The sequence below is a fragment of the Jatropha curcas genome, chromosome 5 (assembly GCF_041381405.1).
Source record: "Jatropha curcas cultivar XTBG-Jc1 chromosome 5, XTBG_Jcur_1.0, whole genome shotgun sequence".
Lineage (NCBI taxonomy): Eukaryota > Viridiplantae > Streptophyta > Magnoliopsida > Malpighiales > Euphorbiaceae > Jatropha > Jatropha curcas.
The window spans coordinates 25,397,566-25,423,727 of record NC_143155.1 but is presented as its reverse complement, the minus strand read 5'-3'; the positions used below and the strand labels follow the sequence as shown (position 1 = coordinate 25,423,727).

At 34.3% G+C, this 26,162-nt stretch overlaps 5 protein-coding genes across 7 annotated transcripts; 2 read left to right on the top strand and 3 right to left on the bottom strand.

The window, feature by feature from the left end:
- Positions 1-391: 391 nt before the first annotated feature.
- On the top strand, positions 392-2,357 carry CSP41A (chloroplast stem-loop binding protein of 41 kDa). Its single transcript, XM_012236856.4, has 6 exons — positions 392-850; positions 1,040-1,161; positions 1,244-1,346; positions 1,420-1,558; positions 1,653-1,930; positions 2,014-2,357. The coding sequence occupies exons 1-6, from the start codon at positions 461-463 to the stop codon at positions 2,194-2,196; spliced, it is 1,215 nt and encodes a 404-aa protein (XP_012092246.1). The 5' UTR covers positions 392-460; the 3' UTR covers positions 2,197-2,357.
- Positions 2,358-2,707: 350 nt separating this feature from the next.
- RANGAP1 (RAN GTPase activating protein 1) lies at positions 2,708-7,229 on the bottom strand. The gene is made up of 2 exons (XM_012236855.4): positions 6,964-7,229; positions 2,708-4,756 (listed from the first exon to the last, which is right to left on the bottom strand). Exon 2 carries the CDS (start codon positions 4,743-4,745, stop codon positions 3,120-3,122), a length of 1,626 nt encoding a protein of 541 aa, XP_012092245.1. The 5' UTR covers positions 4,746-4,756; positions 6,964-7,229; the 3' UTR covers positions 2,708-3,119.
- A 2,406-nt stretch (positions 7,230-9,635) lies between these two features.
- On the top strand, positions 9,636-12,242 carry CYCP1;1 (cyclin p1;1). Of its 2 annotated transcripts, none has more exons than XM_012236853.4 (3): positions 9,636-9,975; positions 10,914-11,342; positions 11,648-12,242. In XM_012236853.4, exons 2-3 carry the CDS (start codon positions 10,924-10,926, stop codon positions 11,904-11,906), a joined length of 678 nt encoding a protein of 225 aa, XP_012092243.1. In that variant the 5' UTR covers positions 9,636-9,975; positions 10,914-10,923; the 3' UTR covers positions 11,907-12,242. The 2 variants fall into 2 exon arrangements, with proteins under 2 accessions (XP_012092243.1, XP_012092244.1); XM_012236854.4 differs by having other exon boundaries at positions 9,640-9,975; positions 10,930-11,342.
- Positions 12,243-12,573: 331 nt separating this feature from the next.
- Positions 12,574-15,568, bottom strand: EMB3129 (GTP-binding family protein). Of its 2 annotated transcripts, XM_012236851.4 has the most exons (9): positions 15,293-15,568; positions 14,999-15,142; positions 14,738-14,854; positions 14,260-14,403; positions 14,089-14,175; positions 13,887-14,002; positions 13,598-13,779; positions 13,462-13,519; positions 12,574-13,161 (listed from the first exon to the last, which is right to left on the bottom strand). In XM_012236851.4, the coding sequence occupies exons 1-9, from the start codon at positions 15,437-15,439 to the stop codon at positions 13,038-13,040; spliced, it is 1,119 nt and encodes a 372-aa protein (XP_012092241.1). In that variant the 5' UTR covers positions 15,440-15,568; the 3' UTR covers positions 12,574-13,037. The 2 variants fall into 2 exon arrangements, with proteins under 2 accessions (XP_012092241.1, XP_020541195.1); XM_020685536.3 differs by lacking the exon at positions 14,260-14,403.
- Positions 15,569-16,280: 712 nt separating this feature from the next.
- LOC105649992 (ARM REPEAT PROTEIN INTERACTING WITH ABF2) lies at positions 16,281-22,958 on the bottom strand. Its single transcript, XM_012236849.4, has 19 exons — positions 22,602-22,958; positions 22,178-22,335; positions 21,045-21,217; positions 20,841-20,961; positions 20,639-20,713; positions 20,459-20,553; positions 20,231-20,306; positions 19,906-20,013; positions 19,300-19,428; positions 19,129-19,197; positions 18,902-18,961; positions 18,630-18,753; positions 18,408-18,547; positions 18,047-18,110; positions 17,851-17,930; positions 17,320-17,384; positions 17,114-17,231; positions 16,906-17,030; positions 16,281-16,800 (listed from the first exon to the last, which is right to left on the bottom strand). The coding sequence occupies exons 1-19, from the start codon at positions 22,837-22,839 to the stop codon at positions 16,710-16,712; spliced, it is 2,109 nt and encodes a 702-aa protein (XP_012092239.1). The 5' UTR covers positions 22,840-22,958; the 3' UTR covers positions 16,281-16,709.
- Between the last annotated feature and the right edge of the window lie 3,204 nt (positions 22,959-26,162).

The window sequence follows — 26,162 nt, the reverse complement described above, 5'->3', positions numbered from 1 at the left end:
TTCAAATAAAACCTAATACAGTAAGATATTTTAAATTTTACATAAAATAATATTCAAACTTTTTACTTAAAATTCATATTTGAAAATACACTTGAGAAATAAAACTATAGTCCATATCTTCATATAGTCCAAAGTCCAGATCAGCTATATTTCCCAACATATATATATATATATATATATATATATATATATATATATATTATTAAAAAAAAAAAAAAAGGAAATTCAAGTTCATTCTGAAGTAAATTTACTCATATCTAATCTCTACCGAGAAAACTAACGCATGGCAAATAATTAATTCACATATTATTTCTTCCCAAAAAAAAAAAATGACCAACCATCTCAACTGTAACATTTAAATTAGCCGCGAAATTATCTTTAACCGTTACCATTATCTAATAGCCAAAAGAACTGCTGGTTCTCAAAGAATCAAAGCCCAGCTCCAACAAAGTAACAGTCAATGGCTACTCTTTCTCCTTCGTCATCTTCTCTCCTCTTCTCTTCTCCACCTTACAAGCTTTCTCCACTTTCTCTTTTATCTTCTTCACGCCTCTCCTTCTCTTCCTCCTCCCAATCCTCTCATCTTTCTTCTTTTCTCTCTATCTCTCCAAATTCTTTAACATGCCCTATTTCATGTTCAATGCCCTTCTCTGCCTCTGCCTTCACTGTAAAGGCCAGTACAGCAGAGAAGAAGAAGGTCCTTATAGTTAACACAAACAGCGGTGGCCATGCAGTTATTGGATTTTACTTTGCAAAAGAGCTTCTGGGTTCTGGTCATGACGTCACTATCTTGACTGTTGGCGAGCAGAATTCTGATAAAATGAAGAAACCTCCATTCAGCAGATTCTCAGTAAGTTCAATTTGGGATTTTCTGATTCTTTTTTTAATTATTTTTAAAGGGAAACAGCTGCCGGAATCTGAATACTAATCTGGAGCATTGTGAGACATGCAATTGACAGAAGAAAAATTTATAATTTGTTTGTAATTTGAATTCAATCAATCTAGTTATTGTCATTTCTTTTCTTTGGTTTTAATGAAGGAAATTGTGAGTGCTGGAGGGAAAACAGTGTGGGGAGACCCAGCAGAAGTAGGGAAAGCTGTGGAAGGCGCAACTTTTGATGTGGTGTTAGATAACAATGGCAAGGATCTTGATACTGTCAGGTTAATTTTTTCACTCTATCATTCACCAAAAAATCAACATTTATAATTAAACTGTTACTAATTAAGGGAATTGAACACACAGGCCTGTGGTGGACTGGGCAAAGAGTAGTGGTGTGAAGCAGTTCATGTACATCAGCAGTGCCGGAATTTATGTACCTACTGATGAACCTCCTCATGTTGAAGGGGTAAGTTGTCTAATAAAGCATTAAAATAGATTGAAATTTATTTCGCTTAACCAAAGTTTCTTTACCATTAAAGGATGATGTTAAAGCTAGTGCTGGCCATGTTGGAGTAGAGAAATACATTGCAGAGATTTTTAGTAGCTGGGCTATATTCCGCCCCCAATACATGATTGGTTCAGGCAACAACAAAGATTGTGAGGAGTGGTTTTTCGATCGTAAGTAGAAAATGGTTGTATTCTTCAATTTTCTTGTCCTTTCATTCTGTCTATGAATAGTTTAGATGACGATGATGATCTCTTCTGTAAACAGGGATCGTCCGAAAAAGGCCAGTGCCAATTCCTGGCTCTGGAATGCAACTAACTAATATCGCCCATGTTAGGGACTTGTCTTCCATGCTTACTCTAGCTGTTGAGAACCCAGAAGCTGCAAATAGCAACATATTCAACTGTGTAAGTGACCGAGCTGTGACTTTGGATGGAATGGCAAAACTATGTGCTCAAGCTGCAGGTTTACCGGTCGAAATTGTGCATTATGACCCAAAAGCTGTTGGAATTGATGCAAAGAAAGCTTTTCCTTTCCGAAACATGGTAATTTAACCAGTGCAGTATCCTATACTAATTCTTTTTTCAACAGTTTGAACCAGAAAATATATAATCCATGTGCTTTGCAGCATTTCTATGCAGAACCCAGAGCTGCCAAGGACATCCTCGGATGGAATGCTACCACAAACCTTCCCGAGGACTTGAAAGAACGATTTGATGAGTATGTAAAGATCGGAAGAGACAAGAAGCCTATGCAGTTTGACATAGACGATAAAATACTTGAATCTCTTAAAGTTCCAGTAGCAGTCTGATCAAGTGCATCAGAACTGTTACGTTTCCAGATCTACCCTGGTCGCTGGGACTTACAGTTTTGTCATCCTTCCTCGTCTGTTTTAGTTTGTTAAGAATCATTGTACTTTTTTTCCACTTAATTCACAAGAAAATTAATGAATAAATAAAGCTATTGGTAACATTTTCAGACAATAGAAACAGAAATCAATTAGTTATTGGAGCCACAACAATTGTTTTATTCACTATCACTAAGTCTTATTCTAACTAAACATAAAATATGGTATTGTCATAAATCAGGAAATATAGCATTGTCATAAATCATGAAATATGGCATTTTCTATCTGCTTATTCCTAATCCTATCTATGCTAGAACAGAATCATGCATCTCTATATCTGATGGCAACTGTTGACTGGACTTAAACAGTTTGATCATTGAACACCTGTTCAAAATAAGAGGACAAACCTCTGCACATGCATTATCACTACAGCGTCTTCATCGAAATTATATTAAACAACTGCAGTAAACAAATATTTTGAGTCTCAAAAGGCCAGAACGACCAAACTCAATTTAAAAATATTGAGCATTCATATGCTACAAAAGAAAACTACGCTCTAAGAACCGAGAGCAGCTAATAAATTAAAAACAACATACTGCCTAAAGCAATACAATATTTGCCTAGCAAATCCTAGAACTAAACCCAGTTCCCAGGCAGGTTTAAGCTACATCTGCTAAACTCGGTAGTCTGATATATCAAGGCAAAAAGAAAGAAAAAAAAAACACTTTTCTCAGTTTAACCTACAGTGGACGAGTCTACTAGTACCTGGTTAATGCAACTAGACTAGATTGCATAGAAACAAGCTTTATATCCAAATAACCAGTAGTCTATGCATAAGTTTTAATTCCTGAAAAAGCTATAACAGCAAATCACTTATAATGTCATTCCTACTGATCATGTTTGATTTCAAGCCCCTTAAGTTTGAATTCCAATTCATCCTCATTATCCTCATCCTCTTCGTTTGTCTCTTCATCAAGATCTTCACCTTCTGGATCATTCTCATCCAAAAGCCCAATCACACCAGGCAAATTTTTTAATATATCCTTCACTTCATCAATCCCTTCGTCAGATATGTAATTACCATTAATATTTAGCATCTTAAACCCTGGCTTAAGCACAACAGCCTGTGCCAAGAGCCTTGCCCCAGCCCTTCTTATTGAGTTTGTGCTCAAATCAACTTCATTTAACTGGCCATGACCTTCCTCTATTGCCTTCGCAATCAAAATAGCACCTTCATCCTTCAATTCATTCTCAGAAAGGTTTAACTTGCTGAGAAATTGTTTTGCTGCAATACAAGCTGCCAAACGAGAAGCTCCTTTCACAGTAATATCATTCCCAGCCATTTCAAGAACTTCAAGTGAAGGTGCAGAATCCTTTAGAGCATTGGCAAGTGCTTCAGCCCCTTCATCCTCCAAGTTTAGATAACTAAGATAAACCTCAGTAAGATCAGCAAATGAAAATAAAGACTTACTCAAAGCAACTCCAGCTTCCACTCCAAACATATTGTCACGCAGATCAAGCTTCCGCAAATGGCTACACGTTCCAAGAGCTTCAGCCAGTATAACACCACCATCTGAACCTATCCTTGTTGAAGAACATCGAAAATCCTCCAACATGGTAGATCGTTTTACAATTTCAGCAATAGCAACTGCACCTTCATCTCCAGTCATGTTATTGTGAAACTGAAGGACCTTGAGCTTCTCAGTGGAAGGGATTAGCTCACAAACTGCACGTGCAGCTTCCTCTGAGATACCATCATTAATCAGATAAAGCTCCTCCAGATTCTTCTGTGTTTTGAGAAGTGCCCCAAAAGCCCTCAAACCCTTTTCGCCCAAGGCATTGTTTGAAAGGTTCAAATATCTCAAATTACAACCCTCCAGGGCTGTAGAAAATATATTCATGACGTCAAGAGCTTCTGATTCTGGCCTCCCTGCAACAAAGTCTGATAAGTCTACTTCTGTTAATTGATCCCTTATGGATGACAAGATAGGCGCTGCAACACCAGCTGCATCCAAACCAAAACTTCTGTTACTGAAACAGATCCTAGTATACAGGTGCCCAGGCTCCTTAAGTGGTTTTAAAAGATCTTCAGCCTCGTCTGCACTGATAAATGCCCTTCGACCACCAGATATATCAAATATATCTGTACGCACAGCAGTAGCTTTGTCAGTTGTTATCACTTCTCCATCTTCCTTCATTCTAGGTCCTCTTCTAAGAACTTCCAGCATGAGCTTACTGGATTCTTTGGCATAAACCTGCACTGCAAAACTTCCATCACCATCAGGCTCTTTCTGGTAGTGTTGGTTTGCAGCAATAAATGCTAACTCTTCAATTTGCTTGGCATCCTCCTCAGCTTCTTCTTTGCTCAACAAGCCATACTTTCTGGAAATAATGGAAGGAGTCGTAAGATTCTTGGTCATCCGCTCTACAAGCATTAGCCTGGTACTCTGACTAGGAGGCCACAATTTGACAGAAAGTGTTCGGTGCTGGAAACTTTGTGTTGTAGGATCCATGTCAAAATAACCTGAGAAGCAGGCCATAACTGCACTATAAAAGCATATCTAGAAACAAGGTCATATATATAAATCTCTGTCTGTGTGTGTGTGTGTGAAGAAGGATAAAGAAATTTGCAAGTAGCAAACAACTTAAATTGATCCAGCCAAACACGCATTTACCATAAGCCTCCTTCATCCACCATCAGAAAGTCTAAAGAAGTTGTGGCATTTTAAACAGTTAGGAGAAAGAGACCAGAAAGTTGATAAAGGAAATTGTTTATACTTTAATTGAAAGTTTGAAGAGGAAAACAAATGAGAGAAAGGAAGAAAAGATTTTAATTATTTTTTGCAATCTTGTATAAAATAAGTATTATCAGAACAAAACTGTAAGGAACCCTGATATTAAGAAATTAAGATTCAAATTGAACAAACATAGAAATTTTATCAAAGGTGCCAAGTACCATCAAGTTTCTATCATGAGGTGATATGCCTTCTCAAGCGTTAATGAGGTTCAATTTTCACTAAAATTTACTGCAATATGTCTGTAACTTTCAAATCTCTCATTTTGGAATGAAGGAGAATAGTATCCCTTCTTCAATGTTATTTGCTGAGATTCATAAACATTATCATGGAGCTGGACAATAATACTGGAAGTGGTGACAGTGGGAAGAAGAGATGAATGTTAAAGGAGGTGATCATGGATTGCAATTGTTCCAAGTCATGAATGAGAACAGCTATTAAGAGACACAAATCCAGAATCAGAAAAAAGAAAATAATCATGTCTGTGGTTGTGAGTAGTACAAAACAAAGGCAGTGGTGGCCATACAACCATCAGCAGCATATCAATTTGGCAATTAATAGGTCATCAAGCTTCCTAATGTCCATATATATTGCATGTTTAAAAATGTAAATATGGAAAAACAAGAGGTGGTTCTTCGTTCAAAACTATTCGGAGTATCAACAGTGCATTTTCAGGAACACAGCATTACTAAAACTGAAAGAGAATTTTTTAACATGTAAATTTAGATGGGCAAATTCACCCATCATGATAGCACAGAGTGACTCCCAAACAAACCAAACCAACTTCAACATACATGAAATAGAATAACTAATAAGTATTTTTACAACTCAAGACATTAAATATAATAATTGGGAGAAAAAAAATAGGTTTTTATAAGAGATCAACACCAGTGAAAAAGAGGCATCAGCACAAATTAAATGGCAAGAAATCTGGAAAAGGGTCTCCTAAATAAGAAAACAATTAACAAGTCAATCAATTCCTTACAATCATGTGCAACAAAAAAAATGCCCAAATAATTATAAATTCTGTCCAAAGCATGTAACAGTCAATTCATTACACCAAAATTACAACGTCAACCCACAAAATAACACCTAAAATTACGATTATTACTCATTATAGTTCAGCCACTAGCCCACTAGGTGAGTACAATGAAATTTCAAATAATACATGGCCCGATTGCTTTGTCTTGAATATGAAACTTCATTCCTCATGGCCCACAACATAAAACACTAAAGACTACATTTGATGAGCCATAATGGAACCAAATGTAATGTAACCACACTATGAATGGATTTGATTAAATTACATCAGATTTCATTAGACCAAACATAGCCTAAGTACAACCGCACCGCGAACTAAAATTCCAATTTAATTCCTCCCAAACAATTCACCGTAAGACTGATTGAAATATACGAGTTTGCAAAAGTCACACAGAAGGCACAAAGACACAGAGAAAACTAAAACCTTTTATTTTTAGATGCTCGGAATTTTAATCACCCAACAAAAAAAAAAAAAGAAAAAAAAAAGAGTTTTATTAGCGGTTAAGGCACAAGAAAATGTTCACCAAGAATTTAAGACACTAGAAATGAAATGTAACCCAATAAGAAGAAGAAGAAGAGGAATAAATAGAATTCGAAATAATAATAAATAAATAAACATAAATATACTACTGCAAATCCTACTAAAGGGGAAATAAATAATAATAATAATAAATAATAATAGAAAAAAAAAAAAAGATAGGGAAAGAAGAATAAGGCCAAAATGAAAAAAAAAAAAAAATCTTTGGCTTAGTAACTGAGAAACCTAAATAAATGGGAAGAGAAAGTGGCGTCTTATTACCCTGCAAATCAAATCTAATCGGCAAAGAAATTTTGAAATTTAAAATCTATTTCGTAAAATTTATTCCATAAATGAATGAGAAAGGAAAGTAAATACCTGAGAAGAAGCGAGCACTGTAGAAACCCTAGACAATCTGGAGAAACAAACAGGAATATGCAAACCCTAGAAGCAGAGTCTCCAAAAAGGAAAAATGGAGGCTATGGAAATAGAGACTTTTAAAATTGGTGGTGCAAATATCTAATCATTCAATTTGCAGATAGGGAAGCGTGCCTGCGGGAATTGGAGGGAAATCAATTTTGCTTCTTTTGCTTTAAAATAATGGAAGCAATCGCGTAGGTTTTCCGTTCCGCTTCCCTTTGAATTGACGACATTAACCCTCCATCGTCGTAATAGTTACATTATGTGCGTGTCAAGCGGACAATGTGTCGGGCCTTTATTTTGGATGCGCCTAGTCCTGGGCCTGATCCTGGGCTTTCCGAGTTCATAGATCATGCTCCTATTGTTTGCTTCTACTTGTCGGAACCGACATTTCGCCAGCTATAAACTGTATGGCATTGGTTGTGCAGGATACATGTGTGTCATAACGTTGGCATGTATGTGGCATTGACATAGACATACCAACAATTTTTATTTTATTAAATTAATTAACAATTTTGATTATCTATAATTAAGGTCTAATTATCCTTGTCAATTCAAGAACCTTATAAAGATAAGCCATTAACACATTTAGTATGCCACATTGATTACGAATTAGGAAATGATTAAGCGTTGCAGCTCATGATATAGATAGAAAATAACTATTGGTTTTTTTTTTTTTATTGTTAGATTGAAAAATGGAGGATTTGAACTTGAACTATTATCAGATTATATATGTATTTATTATTAGATCATTTGCGGAAATAATTATTATTGAAAAGCAATTTTTCAGAAAATTAACTATCATTATCCATTAACTAGAAAGTTGCATTTGTTGTTGGTTCGGACCCAATTTTCATTAGTTACAACTAGAAAAATATATATGTCAACTCACACCGAACAAGAGTCTCCTTCTTGTAACTACTCTCTGCCCTATTAGGTGCAAGAAACCTTTTGTTTAATTTTTTTTTTTCTTTTAAGATTAGCAATTATATAAATCAACTTTTTTTTGTTGAAAAATTTATTGAAGAGGAAATTATACATCGATGAGATTTGAGTTACCAAATTCAATCAAGTTGATTCTTTATTTTTTTTAGATATATAAATTTAAGCTCTGTTTTGATGATTTATGTTTTTACTAAAAGCGAAACACTAGTATTTATATTATTATTAAAGTTTGAAAAGAATATATTATAAAACGTTATTTTTTTAATATTTAATGAAATTAATAATTAAATTATTAGTAAACAATTAATTTTACTCTACACACACTTAATAGCTGTAGTTAATTTATCTTAATTGGAATATCAAAATTTATTTACAATATGAAATTATGCTGGTGGAGCTTGGAGTTTCATAATTTAGATTACATTTATAGTCATATGAGTTTTGCTCTTCTTTTTCGTCAAAAAAAAAAAAAAAAATCAAATATTACAAATCTGCGATTAATGATTTAAGAGTGAATGTCAAAATTTAAATATACTAAGATTAAAAAATTATTTCTAATAGTAAAAAAGTAAAAATAGTAATAAAGTTGCGGTTGAGTTTTTAGGGGGAGAAAGTTTTATTTTAATTTTATAAACTGTATGTGTGAAAATAATAATTAAGAAACAGAAAATGCATCTGACTATCTGAGTTTTGAGCTGTGACCGCACACGAGTGTTATAGTGCAGTCCAATCAACATCCAGAAAAGAAAGCCAACTAACATACATGACGTACGATTTGATTAATGGTGGGATTAGTAGATTCCCAACTTAAAAAAAAAATAATAATAAATGAAAAGGTTAAAAGCAAAATAGGTAACGATTAGATAAAACTGCTTGACTTCCAATGATTGTTAATGTATGTGACGCACTAGCGGTGGCGGTGGCCTCTCTCGCGCCGTGATTTATTAAATTATTTATCTCTAAATTTAACAGTGACGCGGTGGCGGTGGGACGCACACGTATCCAATCTTAAGATATATGCACTGTTCCTTCAAATAATTTTAAAAATAAATGATTAAATATTTCAATGTAATAGTAAATTTTAAATATCTTAAACATTTTTTTTAAATGCAAAGGAGGAAGTCCCTTAAAAAATAACACGAGATAAAATAAAATATTTAATTTATACGACTTAATTAATTATTTAATCATTTATAAAAATCTAAAATGCAAATAAAAATAAATAAATAGAATAAGCACTTAATGCTATCTTAATTTTAATTTGTTAAAATTACAAAAAATATATTAATTAAATAAATAAAAAGTCTACGGGATTAATAAAAACGACAAGGGTAGTTATTTTCTTAAATTGGATAGTTTAAATATTTAACTAACTTCCTAAAAAGTTAAAATTTCGTAACAAAAATTTGATTCCCTAGTCTAGAGTTTAAACAGACAAAGCATGCAAGAATAAGTCTCCAATATTAACGTATTGTTAAATTTTGAAAAATTAAAAAAAAGTAATTAAATAATATAGATAAAGCATTATATAAAAGCAAAGAAAATAAGAAAATAACCATTTAACAAAGGTGGGTCCCATTATTCACCATAGACAAGGCAGGAATCCAAGAAAAGCTTTCCCGTCCCACCCAGCAATGGTGACTTATAGCAGCACTACCGACACTATGCTCCATTTAAAGTTTATAAAGAGAGAAACTTCCCTTCTTTCCATGTGAAGAAAGAGAGAGAGTCATTTGTTTTGTATAGAATAATAACTATTATAAATAAATAGATTAGCAATTAAAAAAAGAAAAGGAAAAAAGAAAAAAGAAAAAAAAGCAAGCTCTCTGCCTCTCCCTCTGTCTGGCTTAAAGTAATGTAGAGAGGAAAAGAGACATCGCCTGAGAGAGGAGAGAAAGAGAATTTCGAGCCGTATGAAAGAATCAAAGAACTGTCTCTTTCTCTCTGTATTCAGCGTATCTTCTTCGTCTCTGATGCTGTTTTAGCAACCAAGAACAATAGTGATAAACACATATCAAGAATTATGTGAGTACTTGTGCCCTTTTGTTTCATTTTGTTTCTTTTTCTTTTTTATCTCTACTTTTACTTGGATTGGATATTCTGTTTATTGAATTGGGGATTTCATTAATGTTTGTATTTTCCCTTTTTGCTAGCTCAACTGGATTTGGGGTGCTTGGTTTAATTTGTTGATTTTGTCTGTTTATGCTTATGGGTCAGCTTGATTAACTACCGAAATGGTATATATGGTTAAAAGTTCTTATCTTTACTGCTTAAAATACAGTTAATCTTCCGTTTACTGGGAAGCAATGAAGTGGGTTTGTATGGGATCTTTGTTTATATAAAGAAGTAAGGGCAAAAGTTTATTAATTTCGCTGGAATCTATATCACTAATTGAGTTCTCAATGTGTAAGCAGGATCTTATTTTCATGAGTTTTATTATTATTATTATTTTAATTATTGAATCAAGTGTTTTTCCCCCTGTTAATACCCTTATAAAATTATGCTAACATATTAATTACTAAAAGCTTTACAGCGTCAACTATTAGTAAATAGCTAGAATTGTCATTTTTGCCTCATTCATTGAATTTTGTTTGATATTCTCATGAATTGAATAAATCTTTTGTATTTCTCATGGTTACATTCTGTATTACCCCTTTGATTTTGTTTCTCTACATTTGAGTCCTGAAGTATTTATATTGAACCGCCCTTTGTTTCCCCAAGCCGCAACCTGCTTGATAAGTTGATGGAAGGCTAATAATTATCATTTTTTTTATTTCCAAGGATGAATTTATTTCATTAATCTTCTTTGGTGGGTTTTATCATTCATTCATTCATCTGAAAACATTTCACATGAGCACCCCTGCACCACACTTGGTATCTTTCTCATTATTCTCTCCTTCAATGTCTCCTTGAAGTATAATCTAGAATGCCATTGGTGTGTTCTAATAATGATGAGCTTATAGGTGTTAATTAATGCAGTGTAGCTTAGATATGGGAACATTGACACTTGATACTGGGAATGTAGACTCGGATGTGTACCTAACTTTGGGGCTTAAGGAACTGCGGAAAGGAGTTTTGGGAACTCCCCGGGTTTTAACCCTTCTTTCTTCATTTCTTGAGAGATTGGTTCACAAAAATGAGATGCTAATGGAGACATCACAGATCAAAGATTCTATTACAGTATTTCATGGCTTAAGAGCACCAGCTGTAAGTATTCAGCAGTATATTGATCGCATCTTCAAGTACTCTGCCTGCAGCCCATCGTGCTTCGTTGTGGCACACATTTATGTGGATAGATTTATACAAAGTACACATGTTCATGTAACTTCCCTTAATGTCCACCGGCTCCTAATGACAAGTTTAATGATCGCTGCAAAGTTCATTGATGATGCGTAAGTACCAATTTTCAAATATTGATTTGTATTTATATAAGCAAATTCATGTACACTGAGTGCAACTAGCTTGATTAAAATGAGCCAATAAGCATGAAACTTACGTTGTTTTTGCAAACTTTATGCTTTAAGGGTGGTCTCACAAATGAAGTTCTTAAGGATAGGTGGATAACTCCATTATACTAGATAATGATCATGAAGCTTGATATGTCCTAATATTTTTCTGTAATCTGGTAGAAAAACCATTAGACAACCTGCAAATGTATATTTAGCTCTATAATTCTTGAAAATCTGTTATGTTTCAGATTCTTCAACAATGCATACTATGCCAAAGTGGGAGGAGTAAGCACAGCGGAGTTGAATCGGTTGGAGATGAAGTTCTTATTTAGTATAGATTTTAGACTTCATGTAAATCTCAACACATTTGGGAGATACTGTTGTCAGTTGGAAAAAGAAGCTGCTGAAGGGCTGCAGATTGAACGGCCAATCCAAGCATGCAGAATTAAAGAAAGTTGGTCAAACAAAGATGATTCAACCACTTGTGCTCCCACAATTGCGAGATGAAGACCCCAAATCAGGTCACTGTATCATTTGTAATCCTGCGTCCCTTCGCATGTTGTAGAGTTAGAAATTCTGGGTATTGGAATTATATTCCATTCACGTTAGTTTGAATATTGGACACAAGGCAAACTTACTTGTTTGCACTGCGATTGTCATTCATTGGTAAATGTTGTCCCATTTTTTCAATATTTAGCTTTAAAATTTTCTTTTAGGTCCTTTTCTCTTACAGCTTTGCCCCTCAGAGGTTTGTTTTTCCTTCACGATTCATGAAAACATTCGTATATGTATAGTAAAAAGCATTATGACTATATGATTGATTGCTTTAGTTCCTGTATTTCAGTTAAAGCTTCATTGCCTTTCCTTTAGCCCTCACTTCTTCTGCTACACACACACACACACACACACCCTCTGCAATTTTTGAAGTGTGATGGTAAAAGGGATTGTATGGTCTCAATTGAATCGTCTTGATGAGGAAATATGTTGTAATTGGGATACTTAACATCTAGCTTGAATCAAAGCCAGATGCAGCTCAACCTCGGTCGCAGGAGCCGAATTAACTTAAAAAAGGTGTGATTAAGATGCTGTGAGTACTATTCATGTAAATTTTCTTCAGTCTAATAAATTGTGATTAAAACATAATCTAAACTTGCACATTTCTGAGATATAGCCATGCTCAAATCATTGGCTTCTTTGAATTGATGTCTAAAAACAGGAAAAAAAATACATGTTTCATTGTGATGCAAGAAATAGTTGACAAGCCTTTTCATGAGGGGTAAGATTTACAACCATTTGATATACTACTTGATAATTACAAAATATTTTAACAATTTTTGCGGCAACTTCACAGGGGATAAGGAACAGAGGACCTAATATACTACCAAAACGTGGTACAAAGCTTCAATCTCATATTCACCTGATGTGTTTTCGTCCATCCAGATTTTACAGTTTTATCTCCCACGTTTCCTTCAAAAGATTACAATAGCCAACAGGCAGAAGCTTTCTCCCTCCTCTTATGGCACTGCAACATGCCAAGATCAACATATTTTGCATGAGACACCACCAGGCAATCTCGCGGCATCAGGATCCAAGGGGGGAACCTTAGAAATACAGACATTCACTTCAAAGCTATCAATATCACCTGGGAGGCCTCTCCAGTGCCACCCAACCGAACTTCCCTTTCCGAAAATCAGTCAAAATGCGGAAAGCTGCTTGATGGGTGTCCCCATTGAATAAGTGAACTGCGAGTTTCTGTACAAATCTGCATCAAAAGATTAACAGCAATGAAATCAATTAGGGATTTTTGTGAAATTGAATGTTTGATTATGCGCATAAAACATTATTGCTTATGGCAATAAAAGATAGAGGTCAATGTTTACGCCAAAACAAAACCCAAAACTTAGTTTTCCCAATAATACTACTTTCTAGAAACAATAGGGGCATTCCTGATTGTACTCCTCTATGCCTTAAAAAAAGTGGCAGAAACTTGATTTCACTTTTTGAGCGTTTGATACTGTTTTTAGTCAGTCAGTCCATATTCCAAGTAGATAGTAATACATACATTCTACCATTATGCCCATCTACATCAATCTTGTAGCGATTCTGAAGAGCTTTCACACCTGGCAAGGGTCCAAAGTTAAAATTAAATAAGCTCATGTCTGATAGGCAATGAATTGCAGAATAAACAATAGACATACCAACTGATGGGATCCTTGTCAAAATCTGTACAAGAATTGCTGCTACATCAACCACATCATAGGATCTCTCCCCAATATCATCACAGATAGCAAGCTTTATAGCTGCTGATTGATCACTAATCCGCATTGGAAGCATGCCAGGAGAGTCTAGCAACTCTAGTTCTTTCCCAAATTGAACCCATCTTGCAAACAAAGACACCCAATAAATATGCATCACTTAAATTACTGTAATTTCACTTCCCAATTTCACATCTTCCAAGACAGTGGAGAAAATTAAGTAAATGCATACTTCAGTTCTCTAGTAACTCCAGGCCTGGAGGCTGCTTCACACATTCGACGCTTCAGCAAACGGTTGATTAGAGATGATTTCCCAACATTTGGGTATCCAACTATTCCAGCTCGAACCTACGCAAAAAAGGAGATTTTATCAAACAAAGTTGTCTAAAGGTGACTTTGATGGCTTCAATTTCTGTACAGATTTTGAAACCCACTGGACGAGGAAGGAGTCCTTTGGCTCTTCTTTTGACATTTACACTTGCAGCCAATGCCTTTGCCAACCGGCTTAGCTTCATAGTACCCTGTATTTTTTCCACGTTAAAAATTATTTTACATAATGATGTTCAATATAAAGGAAGTAACAAGAGAGTCACTCCTTTAGTTACCATTCCAAGTTGTCCATTGGAAAAGACAGGCTTTATGCCCTGCCTTGCAAAATAATTTGCCCACGCATTCCTGTCTGCCTTGGATATCATATCTTCTCTATTCAAAACTAAAATTCTTTTCCTATTTCCAAGCCAGGAATCCATCTGTGTATCGATAAAGGAAGAACAAAGCAATGCCAAAAAAGGACTCTCAATCTCAAGGGTAACAGTAGCAAGTAAAATTTTAAATATCAAGAGCAAAGGAGGGAGATAAACTATCTGGCATTGCATCAGACAACATGATTTCTGCTATGAGGATTTGGTTTTTTTGGCAAGTATACGTAGAGACTGAAATTAAGAGAAAAGGGGGGGGGGGGGGGGGGGAGGGGGAGGAGGAATTGCACAATGGAAGCAGAAGCAATCACCCAGGCATGCATAAAAACACACATAAAATCTAATGGCATTTGATTTGTAAGCATTCATATAATTGGAAATTAACCTGTGGATGGGTTGTAGACAGAGGAATTCTAGCATCTCGCACTTCTATCACAACATCCATTAACTTAAGCTGCTCTTTAAGTTCTTTTTCTGTCTTTGCAATATGACCAGGATACCACTGCATGGTTTCCACCACCCAACGAGAATTTAAAGTCACTCAAATTGCAAATAATAATAATAATAATAATAATAATAATAATAAATCATCTAACGAACACCTTCAAAAAAACCAATGGAAGTGAAAAAGAAACGCAATTGAAACCTGAACAGGACGCAGTGATTTGGTCCAATAACAAAGCTCGCTATCAAGATCAATCCAATCAGTCTCGTCAGCAAAACCATCAAGGGTAGTGTTGGAATTGGCATTTCCATTTCCGTACCAAGTCGGATTTTTTCCACCAACAACCTGAAATATTTTCTTTCCGATTACAAGCTTAAATTTTATTTTTGCAGGCAATTTCCAATCAAGAATTGAAATACTAAGCAAAAGCATATAGAAGGAAAAACAGAGGAATAACTAAACATATTAGCATATTGTTTCCTCTTGTATTCTTGCCTGAATGGTGGGAGGTGAGGACGAGAGAGAAGCAGTAGTTGGAAGAGCTGTAGTTGGTAGTAAGTGAACAGGCTTGCTTCGCGTTTCAGGTAAGTGAACCCACAAGCTAGGAGTGCGCGACCAAAGCCCAAGAATCTGCACCCCCATCTTTCCTTTTCCAGCGGAGCATGCAAACAAACTGGGAGTAGAAGATGAAGAAAAAATGACTAGTTAATCTTCGATTCTTCGGTTTCTTTCGCCTTGGACACAAATGCATTCTTGACCGTATGATAACATAAAGCGTACCGGCCCGTTATATTCTATCCGGTTAGCCCAACTTAAGAGAACATGATAAAACTATTTTTCCGGCCCATTGTGTCGGTTGGGACGTGGGAGCGGGATTAGGGTAACGTTACAACTAATCTGCTTCGAGACTTCGACCTTTCTCTCACTGTAGCTTACCTTGGAAGACCGGATTAGACTTGCATGCAGTGATTTATAGTACCGTTTGAGAATCAAACTAATAAAAATATTTATTTTTTTAAAAAAATTATTACTACTTTATTTTTTTTTAGTGTCTAATTAAAAATATTATTATTTCAATAAAAATTTATTTTTCATTATTTGATTTACAAAATCGAATTATAGACGGAATGTAAATAATAAATGAGCCCCCAAAAACCTGCTTCAATCTTAGTTTGCTAGTCAAAACAACTCAACCGGCAAACTTAGTAATAATAATAAAAATTGATACAAACAAGAGCATTAATTTCTTTTCATTAAAAAAATAAAACAATAATAAAAAGTGATAATTGTCATTTAATAGGTAAATATTTTACTAATATCAAAATCCTTATTTGTTTTATTGTAATGCGCTATATTAAAAAAAAAAATTAAAAGAAAAATTAAAAGTCACTTCATCCAAATGGGTAAACAAATTTCAATTTTGCGGCAAGCTCACTTCACAGTTCACACATAAACCAGCCATCTATATAGATTTTTCACAAAATAGGCTAAATTCTTAAATATATAAATATTGCGTAATGGGTAATGTTAATCATAATTACAGATTGAATCATGGTCCTTCCATCAAATGAAAACAATTGCAACCATAATAAGAAAAAGAGTGCTTTCTAGAATTTACAGCAAGTACGTCTATTAATCCCAATATCATATCAAAATGAGACACAGGCCCAATGTGGTGATCAAGCGTCGGTCGGTTGTAAGAAAAAATTGTGCCTTTTGAATTATCTTGGCATGGCTACTCTAGCTATTTGAATTATCTTGGCATAGTTATTCTTGCCTTTTGAATTAGCTTGGCATGGTTACTCTTGCCAGTTGGATTAGCTGCCCTAGCTCAAGTCTACAATTTCTGTACATCTTTTGCTACCATCTTAGCAGTTAGTTGAAGATCAAAACCCAGGTGAATCATCTACAGCTACCTCATGTTAGCTTCATTGTTTCTGGTAAGTGCTTTTGTAAAGTAATTTGGTATCTCAGGCATAATGTGTTGGATCAATTGACAACACCTGCAAATTCTCAGTAGTAAATTTACAGTCACCGAAATCAAATTCAAGAGAAAATTAAACGGAAGGTGATAAAAGATAATTAAGAGAACTAAGGAAATAACATACCACGGCTTGGAGCTCAATTTATCGAATTGCTCAAATATAAACAGTATGCAAGCTTCCCTCAGTGATGTAGCATTAAAGCCTTCTGACAACTCGTACATAAGCGAAACATTTTCCACAGAAATATCCTTGACATGAGACAAGAATTCATCAGAGTTACTTTAATTTGTTGAAAGTGTAATTAAAAAAGAAATTATCAACCGTAGCAAACCTGTGCAATGGTATATTCGCATCGACGCTTAAGGCCCTCCAAAAGATATTGATCAGCAGCTCTAAGAAGATCCTGTGCAATATCAATATCAACGTCTACAGATCCTGTATAAATGAACCTAAAGGCACAGCACAAACCAATAGATTATCAGAAAGCAGATTGCAAATTATCTTTTATACCTAAGAAAGAAAGTCAACAGTTCGCACCTCATCATTAACTCGAAGACATCCCATCTAATATTTGGAATCTCTACATCTTTTGCATCCCTCTCCTGCAATTTCATTTTCCTTTTTTCATGAGTAATAAATCAGAGATTCTAAACCATTTTCACTTACAACAGCTAATTCCTTTTATCTGGTGTTCAAGAAAACATTAAACAAGGGTGCGAGAATTGCACCAGATCAGCTAAAGCAACATCTGTTAATAGCAATTGAGTAACTCTGATTAGAGCTCCTACTCCTCTCTATTCATTTCTTAGGGATCAGATTGCCAAAGAGCAATGATGGAAAAACCACAATGCTCCATAAAAGCTTGAATAGCTTGGCTCAAAAGTCCCATATTAGCGGGGGGAATAGAGAGAGTTACAAATATAAGTAACTTAGGCTAGCAATTTTGAGGCAAGTTTTTTGCGAAGATACTCAGGGCACTTAGGCCGAGGCTGTTACAAGAATAAACTTACAAATTCATAACAAAGCATACACCAAAAGTGAGCTTTTAAAATAATAATAAATTCTCACCCTGTAACCCCCATCAAACATTGCTCGGAAAGCATCTGAAGAAGCAAGCAGACAAATTCTATGTGCATAAAACCGTTGACCTGGCAAAAAAGCATTATGATCAAGCACTTTATAACAATGATTTCATCAATAAAAGTAACAGAACATGTCATGACATAAAGTATTACAAAATTATATATGCAACATTATTTCTTACCTTCAACTAAGAATGTAACATCTGACAGTGTAGGATTGTTAACATACTGCTCACCCAAATATACCTGCAATGAAAATAATAACTCTTTCAATTGCTGTCTTTGCCCTCACTAAATGCTTAAACACAATAGATGAATTGATGGCTGCCAAACCAAGACTATCATCATGATTAATATTCAACACTCCTTGACCAAGAGACTAATAGTTGGCCTCAATAACAATCACCTAGCAGACACTTTAATTTAGTGCACCACCATCTGACTAGAAAGGTATAACATCAAAATTCTATGGCCCAAAGATTTCTAAGAAAAAGAAAATGAAGGATTACATATGCACAAAAGGAAAAAATAAAAGGAATTCACCTGCGGGGTTGGTGATAGAGGAGCAGAATCTACAGGAGAAAATGAAGTGGTTTTGGTAGCCAACTTGTACAAAGCCACTGCGCTGTAATGTTGCTGCTTCTGATTTCCAGATTCAAGAAGCCCCAACAGCAAATCTAATCCTGCAGGAAAATCCCATATGAATGTATCTGCTGAAGAAACAAACGCAATAACAATAAGAATCAGCAGATGCAAAACTTCTACCATTATTATCAAGAAAAATGGCCTTTCGATCATCAGGAGCACATAGATGAGCAAGAGTCAAAGCAATTCGTCTCTGAATAGCTTTCTCTGCAACCCGCATCAAATATAAGAGATGGTTCAATACCTGTAGAAAAACGGTATAAGGGAATCATTATATCTTTACACCCAATAACCAATTTCTCAATCAATAATCCTAACTGACAATTCAGAAAGATACACAAAATTGATAATCAAGATACAGGATGGGCAAAGATGCCAGTTAAACAACTCACTCGCCCATGAATCTTCTCTTCTAGTCTTTTCAGTGTTTTTGCAATGCAATCCTTTGTTGGCTGCAAGTACCACATTATAACAATAAAATAAGTTATCAATTTTTACCAGAATGAACATAATCAGAGACAGGAAGACAGCAACAATCTTCCAAATCATCAATCAATTGAACAATCAGATAAGTCAGTCAAGCACCAAAAAGTAGCCACTGCAAGTCAAATAAACATACTTGAGCAATGAATTCTCCATCCTGGAGTTTCTGAACACCTCCAACCTTGACAAGCTCAGCAACATTGTCCTGTTGATAAATCCAGGAAAAATTTCGGTACATTGCATTTGAGTAAATTACTAACTGGAATACAAAAGAAAATAGGCAATGAAGCAACAAAATAAGCCATACCTCATTATCTGCAATGCCATACAGAGCAAAAGCAGCATTATGTTGCAAAGTTCCATTCTTTGACTCAAGAAGCTTAAGTAAAGGCACTATGCCACCACTATGGGCAATGCCAGCTTGGTTGTGTGTCTCCTAAATTTAGAAAGAAGCAAGGATTTAGAAAAAAAATTGTAAAGATAAAAAAGTTAATAAACAGGAGCAAAATTTTTTAAAATTTCAGAAGATGGAACCAATAATTGTGGGTGAGAAAAGGTATAGAAAACCATTTCCGTAAATGATAAATATTATGAACTTAGATGTTATAATAGTAATACCAATACAGTAGAATGGTGCACTTATTTTGTTTGTTACATGCTACATTAAATTTATGCAAGTAAAACATGTTAACATTAACCTTTTTCTTGAAACATTAAAAAATAAAAACCATGTATATGATATGCCCAACAATTTCTTTAGAATATAGAAGAACAGATAAATGCCTAGACCATATGATTCAGCTACCGATTCTATTCCAATCACTGCCCTCTCTGTCTCACAAAAGGAGAAACTCATGCACATGCGTGTGTCATGGTAAAACATGGCCAGGCAATAGGTCAAAGATATAATAACCTGTGCCAACCTCCCAAGTGCAAAGGCTGACATCTCTTTAAGCTGCACATCTTCAGACTCGAGCATATCAATTAAGGGTCGGACAGCTCCTCTTTGAACTATATGCACCTACATCATGAACCTCATTGTTGTGACAATTAAAAAGAAAAACACTGGCACAATCCGACTCCCTTCCCATCCCCAAAAAAAATAACAAGATAAATAATGCATGTTTGAATGCAATGCATTTCTAGAAGCAAGCACCAGTAACTATGTTGCACCCCTTCTGTACAAATGAGAGTTTCATGGTTTAAGCCTTAAAATCATAAATGAGGTTCGGGTTTACCTTGCAATCTGAATCAGCAGCAGCAAATTGACCCAATAGCAAAGCTGCTTCTCTTTGGCTCTCTGAACAGCAGGAGCTGTCAAACTAATTTGATTAGTGGCACATCACTACTATAAGGAAGGAAGAGATCAAAATGCTTATAATGGGCAATTACAGCATATTGAAAGGGAGAATTGTAAAACATGATTCTCTAAACATAATGGACAAGGATGAAGGGTTCGTTCCTACCTAAGCAATCCAATTACAGGTTGTAAAGCTCCAGCAAGAAGAACTTCTTTCTTTATATTTGGAGACGAGTGAACAAGATTTCCAATCACACCAACCTGAAAACCTCTTGCAAAGTCAGCTAATGGCTAATTCCACAATGCAAACAAAAGAATATCTACCAAAAATTTTAATTGAACCAACCGCTTCATAATGTATGGTAGTATCCTCTGATTGGAGCATCAGAATAAGAGTGGGTAAAGCATTGCATTCTACAATCTGCAAATTATTAATTAGCTTTTCATAACAACAGAATTGCTGACATAAGGCACAACACCCCACCCCAACCTTTCCTTTATCCCAATAGACATTTGTGAAAAAAAAAAGCCTGAAAAAACTCATCTACCTGACTTTTGTTTTCATCATTTTTGAATGCAAGGGTCCGTAAGGCCCCAGCAGCTGCTCTCTGTACCTTTACATCAACAAACTCAAGCAATTCAACAAGAGGTGGTATGCCACCTTCAATCCTGGATATATTATCCACAATATTATAAAGGAGATTATAACAGCATAAGATTAATGACAAAAAAAAAAAAAAAAGGAAGCAAACCTGACACATGTTTTAATGGCATTATTCTCATGAGCAAGGTTAGTGATTGCATCAGCTGCTCTCCTGATGACACCATTGACTGCTCGAGAATTACCACTAGTTTTATGCCTCTTCAACAAGTCCGCAAGATGGGGTAAAGCCCCTTCATCTACTATGAGTTGTTGATGCTCGGGCTATTAGAAAGAATAGAAAAGAGAGAGAGACCATAAAATTAGGGGCTAAGTAGAAAAAATTTAACGTATGCATAGCTGTAGGTTAAGTTACTATCATTAATAAGGTTCAACCATAAAATAAGTTAGTATTATTAATAAGGTTCAACCATGAAAAGTTGGAGATAGAATAGAAACTTAAGAAAGAACCAAGGCAAATTTGTGAACTAGGTCATGAGGTTAAACAAAAGAGGTGAGCCAACAAATCAGAAAAGCATGGAAACCAATTGTTGTGATAGTTACTCATGAGAGATCTAACCAATAAAATATGAAAATAGACTAAAAATGATTGGAATAATCAATCATGGAAAGATCTGACGGCAGATGCAGAGAAACAAATGGAACAAATTGCGATGAGAAACTATATTAAGTCAAAATTAAATGTGCAACAACCAAATTTCCCAGTCAACAAGCCTTAGCGTCTACCTCATCTTGCCTCTAATTCAGCCAAAGCAATCAATGCCCAAATTCAACATAAGAGTTGAAACTATTGATTGACCAGCACACTCTCAGGTATTACATATTTATCCAAGTCCAGCCATAAATATCACAGACAATTTACAAGACACCTAAAGTCCAACCCCCTGATGTCCATAACAAGCATAGAATCCCAATTATAACGTAGATATCAATACAATTCCATCCTTTTATAAATTTTGTTAAAACCACTCTAGCAATTCAAAGGATAAACTCCACAACAATTGTGGGTACAACTTTAAATAATTGATGAATTTATTAAACTAAGTTGTAAACATTTTATATTAAGCTTTATAATGCAATTAACCAACAGGATAGATGACAAGATACTCGAAAGAACCAAAAATCAACTATAGGCAAAGGTATAACAACAATTGTACAGATTATGCCGCAACCAATCAAAAGAATTAAAAGGAAATAAACGCAAAATGCAATATGTTCAATTACTTTCACTGCAAGAAGTCCAAGAGCGAAAGCACTGCCTCTTTCCACCTCATGCTCGTACGCTTTTGAACTACTTTCACCTCTTAAAGGCGGTGGCGCCTGAAGATGCATCACCAGCGCAGGCACAGCACCACAGTCCACGATCAAATTCACTATTTCCTCTGCAGAAAGGCAAGTTAAGAAGAACCTATTAAACCCTAAATCATTAAAAGAAACACAAAGACCAAAAACATAATAATCATTTAATTAAACCACTGCATAATCAATCAGGCACAACGAAAATAAATAGAAAGCAACAAGTAACACTAAGACCTTTCTTTATAGATCTCAACAGAGAATTCACACACAAATTACACGTGCAGGCATAAGCTAGTAATTAAGAATGAATTACTACATCGCAGGAACATATAAGAAACAGAACTTTTACCGTTCTTTGCGAGCTGAGAGAGGAAGTTAGCAGCGCGCTTGGCAGCTGCACGATCGGCTTCGAGAGAAGAGAAGCTTGAGTTAAGTATGTCAACTTGGGCTTGAATATCACATGCCAGATCTTGACGAGTCTCCTCAGCGTCGGTTGCTGGAACTTTGCGATGATCGCTATCTTCGTGGAATTCTGGCTCGAGCTTCCGCTTCAAGCTCCTTCTTGCGGTGATTGTTTGGTGATCCATGGAGAGAGGTGTGGATGGAGATGGAGGTAGATGGAGAGAGAGAGGGTAATTTAGGAAAGATGTCCTGTGTGAATGGAGGAAGGAGGAATGTGGGTTAATTAAATCGATAAAAATGGGGTTTTTATTTTTGTTTTTTATTTGGTTTTATGTAGGAAAGACCCGCCATTCAGTTTCCTTCCAATTTTACTATTTGTGTGCTCCCGCCTTCTCCAGTTACAAAATTCAAAAGCGTACGCGCCATTTACTCTGTGGGAAATGGAATAACATAGGGAAAATTACGGAACGAGCCCATATTATGTCAAAATTGATTATTCTGCCCCTATAGTTTTAAAATATATTATTTTATTCCTATATTTTAATTTTGTTTAATTATTCTGTTCATCTGTTAATATTTTCAATTTTTTCTGCTAAATTAATAAAAAGACTGAAATACCCTTGTCTTTTTCCTTTGTCACCAAATAATTCTCAGATTGTGGATATAACGGTGGTGAAATTGACGGCTACTGATGGAGTTTTATTTGGGTTTTTGGCAAGATAACTCTGTGTCTATAACTGTGCAAATAAAATCATTTTTTGACTCAATTGGACAATTGTGGCAAGAGCAGAAACTTACCGTACGATGAAATATATTGAAAAAAATATTTTTTAGTGATAGGAACAGATTGTTAATTTGTTTAAAACAAACCTAAGGACCGAGCAATATTAAAGTCGGAGCAATCAATTAAGTTTGAACAGTGTTTGTATCCGTTTGAATAAAATAAAGCCTAGTCAAGAGAATCATCAAGAGTCCTTAATTACCAAAATCCACATTCATAACTAAAATTCTTACCACAAATGTATATATAATCTGTTATAATTTGAAATGTATTATAAATATTCTTAAAAGTTTTATTAATTCATCCCTATCACTTAGTATGTTTTTTTCGTTAAAACGTTTATTCTGAAAAAAATATTATACATAACTCGCTGCTCTAGGTAATTAATTAATTGCAGTTTTGTTAAGATCTCTATCAGACTACTTATCAAACTATACCAGGAATTAAACAATAGTTTCTTTTTAATTTTATTCATTATATATCACGAGTGATACATATAAATTTAGTTATATTCTTATGTTTTTAAAAGCATGTTTTGGTTAATGATTTTTTTTAACTTTATTAATTTTTAGCGCTTCACTTTGAAATTTTCAACAATTTAACAATGCACCTTTCGAAAAAAAAAATTAACAATACAAATTTTTTTTTTTAAGAAAATCTTTTAAATTTATTATATATATATATATATATTGAAACAAAAATAAGACATTAAGAACGAACCAACATTACCTTGTAAAATAATATATATATGTAAAATGCTTGATAAGAAAATACATTAACAATTAAAATCAATATTTAGACTATATTAATAACAGTTAGTTTTAAGTGTTAGAACTGTTAGAATCTTGAAAACGAACCAACTACAACAGGGTCCAAAGGCCCATGAGAAGCTTTGGGCTTTGGGCCAGAATTCCTATAAAGCTGGCAAAAGAATGGATGAGCTATTTACATGGGTTAAAAACCGATTATCAAGTCTAATCCTCTACTTTAGAATTTTTGGGTACAAAACACTATCAAGTCTCATTACAAACTTCACCTGTTCAGAAATGGTATTTTATTAATTTTTTTTTATTTTTTCACTAGAGACTCAGGTGGACTACAACACCATTGTAGACTATACATTAGAGAATAACTCTCTCTTCTATTCAATATTATATCTTAAATTTCTAATACTCTAAAAGATTGTTAAATAATAGCTAATTATGTGATAATCTGGTTAGTTTTTTCACTTATCTGAAGAGTTGAAATTTTGAGTTCGACTTCTCTCGATCATATAGTTGTTTTTATTAATTTAATACCTTAAAAAAAAGGTTATTTTTACTGTATAGCCCGTTATGTTATTAAGTTGGATACAAAATTCAATGAATTTAAAAACAAAGCCCATGGGCCCAAGAAGAAAGGTAAATCTCCAAAAGTAGACTAAAAGTATTAATAATATAAATACAGTATTTGTACAAAGTAATAGTACGGGGGTTGGCTCAGTTGTCGGCGGTGAGACAAGTTGAAAAGGCAAAAGAAGGTTCCCTTGGCATTTCTTTTAGATAGATTCCTTTACCAGCGCATTTGCAGCCATTTTTAACTGCTCAAGAGTCTTGTCTTCCTCAGTCTTCACTATTCTCAGTCCAGTTTCTTGGCTGCATCTTCTTTTGTCTTTTTATTTTTTATTTTTTATTTCCTTTTTATCACACAAACACATAAACGACAAAAAAGTCAATCAAATCTACTAAAGCCAGCCAGGTGCTTGTTTGTCTTTAAATAATAATAAAGGTATCTTTTCTCAGTTTTCACGAGCTTTAAAAAATTTAACTCCCATGCAAATATATTATTTAGTAGAGCTAGCTAGCCACGTGACATTGTACTCTTGAGTGACTCACACCAGTGGTGCACTTGGATGGACACTGTGTTATGTTAGCTTGTAGGTTGTTTCCTTCGTCGTAGCCAATAAATAAAAATATCCATGTGACCCACGAGAAAGCAAATGCAAGAAATCCAATTTTATAATTTGTTTTCATTAAAACGTGATTTGATTCTTTATATGAGCAAGCTTAGCTTAATCCTAATAATTAGTTATTTTAATACAAATGTTAGGTATGTGTATCTTGTTTCAAGATGCTTTCCTATGATAAATAATAATCCTTAATTTGTTTTCTTTATATTTTGTTATGTATTGTAAAATAAAGATTTTTTTTATTTCCTTTTGTCAAGTCTAGAACAATAGTTCTCATAAAACTTGTTTTGTTATCAATGTTTTGCTAAAGTGATATTTATCTACTGATGTTAGGATGAGTAGTTTAGTACTATTCTCTTTTAGGTGAAGTGGACATATCTGAGATCAATAGACCGATGATACTTTTTTGTTTAGTAAAAAAAAAAAAGTGATATTCCATAATAAAATATTTTTTTAATAGAGATTTTTATTTTATTTTCAATTAGATATTAAATATTTCATTATAATAGTTTTTTTCTGAAAAAAAAGAAATATAATCGAATATTTTATGTGTCCAGTTTAATTACATGATAAGACAACATGAAACATGAGCATCCTAGCTAATTATTAAAATTAATGTTGAAGAAAAATAGAGAACCTTGAAAAGAAAAATTAAAGAATGTTACAAGGGCAACATTAAAAAAAAGGAAAAAAGAAAAAAATATAAAGGAAATCAGTGAATTGTTCAATTATAAAATCTGGTCATTCCATAAAGAAAAGCATTATATGTATTAAAGTTT

Bases quoted from the DNA above. Each gene is read 5' to 3' on its own strand.
- CSP41A (XM_012236856.4), top strand. From the start codon at position 461: ATGGCTACTCTTTCTCCTTCGTCATCTTCTCTCCTCTTCTCTTCTCCA. The intron at 1,347-1,419 runs GTAAGTTGTCTA...TTACCATTAAAG, and splicing joins AACCTCCTCATGTTGAAGGG to GATGATGTTAAAGCTAGTGC. The intron at 1,559-1,652 runs GTAAGTAGAAAA...TTCTGTAAACAG, and splicing joins TGAGGAGTGGTTTTTCGATC to GGATCGTCCGAAAAAGGCCA.
- RANGAP1 (XM_012236855.4), bottom strand. From the start codon at position 4,745: ATGGATCCTACAACACAAAGTTTCCAGCACCGAACACTTTCTGTCAAA.
- EMB3129 (XM_012236851.4), bottom strand. From the start codon at position 15,439: ATGGGGGTGCAGATTCTTGGGCTTTGGTCGCGCACTCCTAGCTTGTGG. The intron at 15,143-15,292 runs GCAAGAATACAA...AAAATATTTCAG, and splicing joins CCTCACCTCCCACCATTCAG to GTTGTTGGTGGAAAAAATCC. The intron at 14,003-14,088 runs GTGGGTTTCAAA...TTTTTTGCGTAG, and splicing joins AAGGACTCCTTCCTCGTCCA to GTTCGAGCTGGAATAGTTGG.
- LOC105649992 (XM_012236849.4), bottom strand. From the start codon at position 22,839: ATGGATCACCAAACAATCACCGCAAGAAGGAGCTTGAAGCGGAAGCTC. The intron at 18,962-19,128 runs GTATGTTTATTT...TGGTACTTGCAG, and splicing joins ATGGAGAATTCATTGCTCAA to CCAACAAAGGATTGCATTGC. The intron at 16,801-16,905 runs GTATGTTATTTC...GAGAATTTGCAG, and splicing joins AAATTGAGCTCCAAGCCGTG to GTGTTGTCAATTGATCCAAC.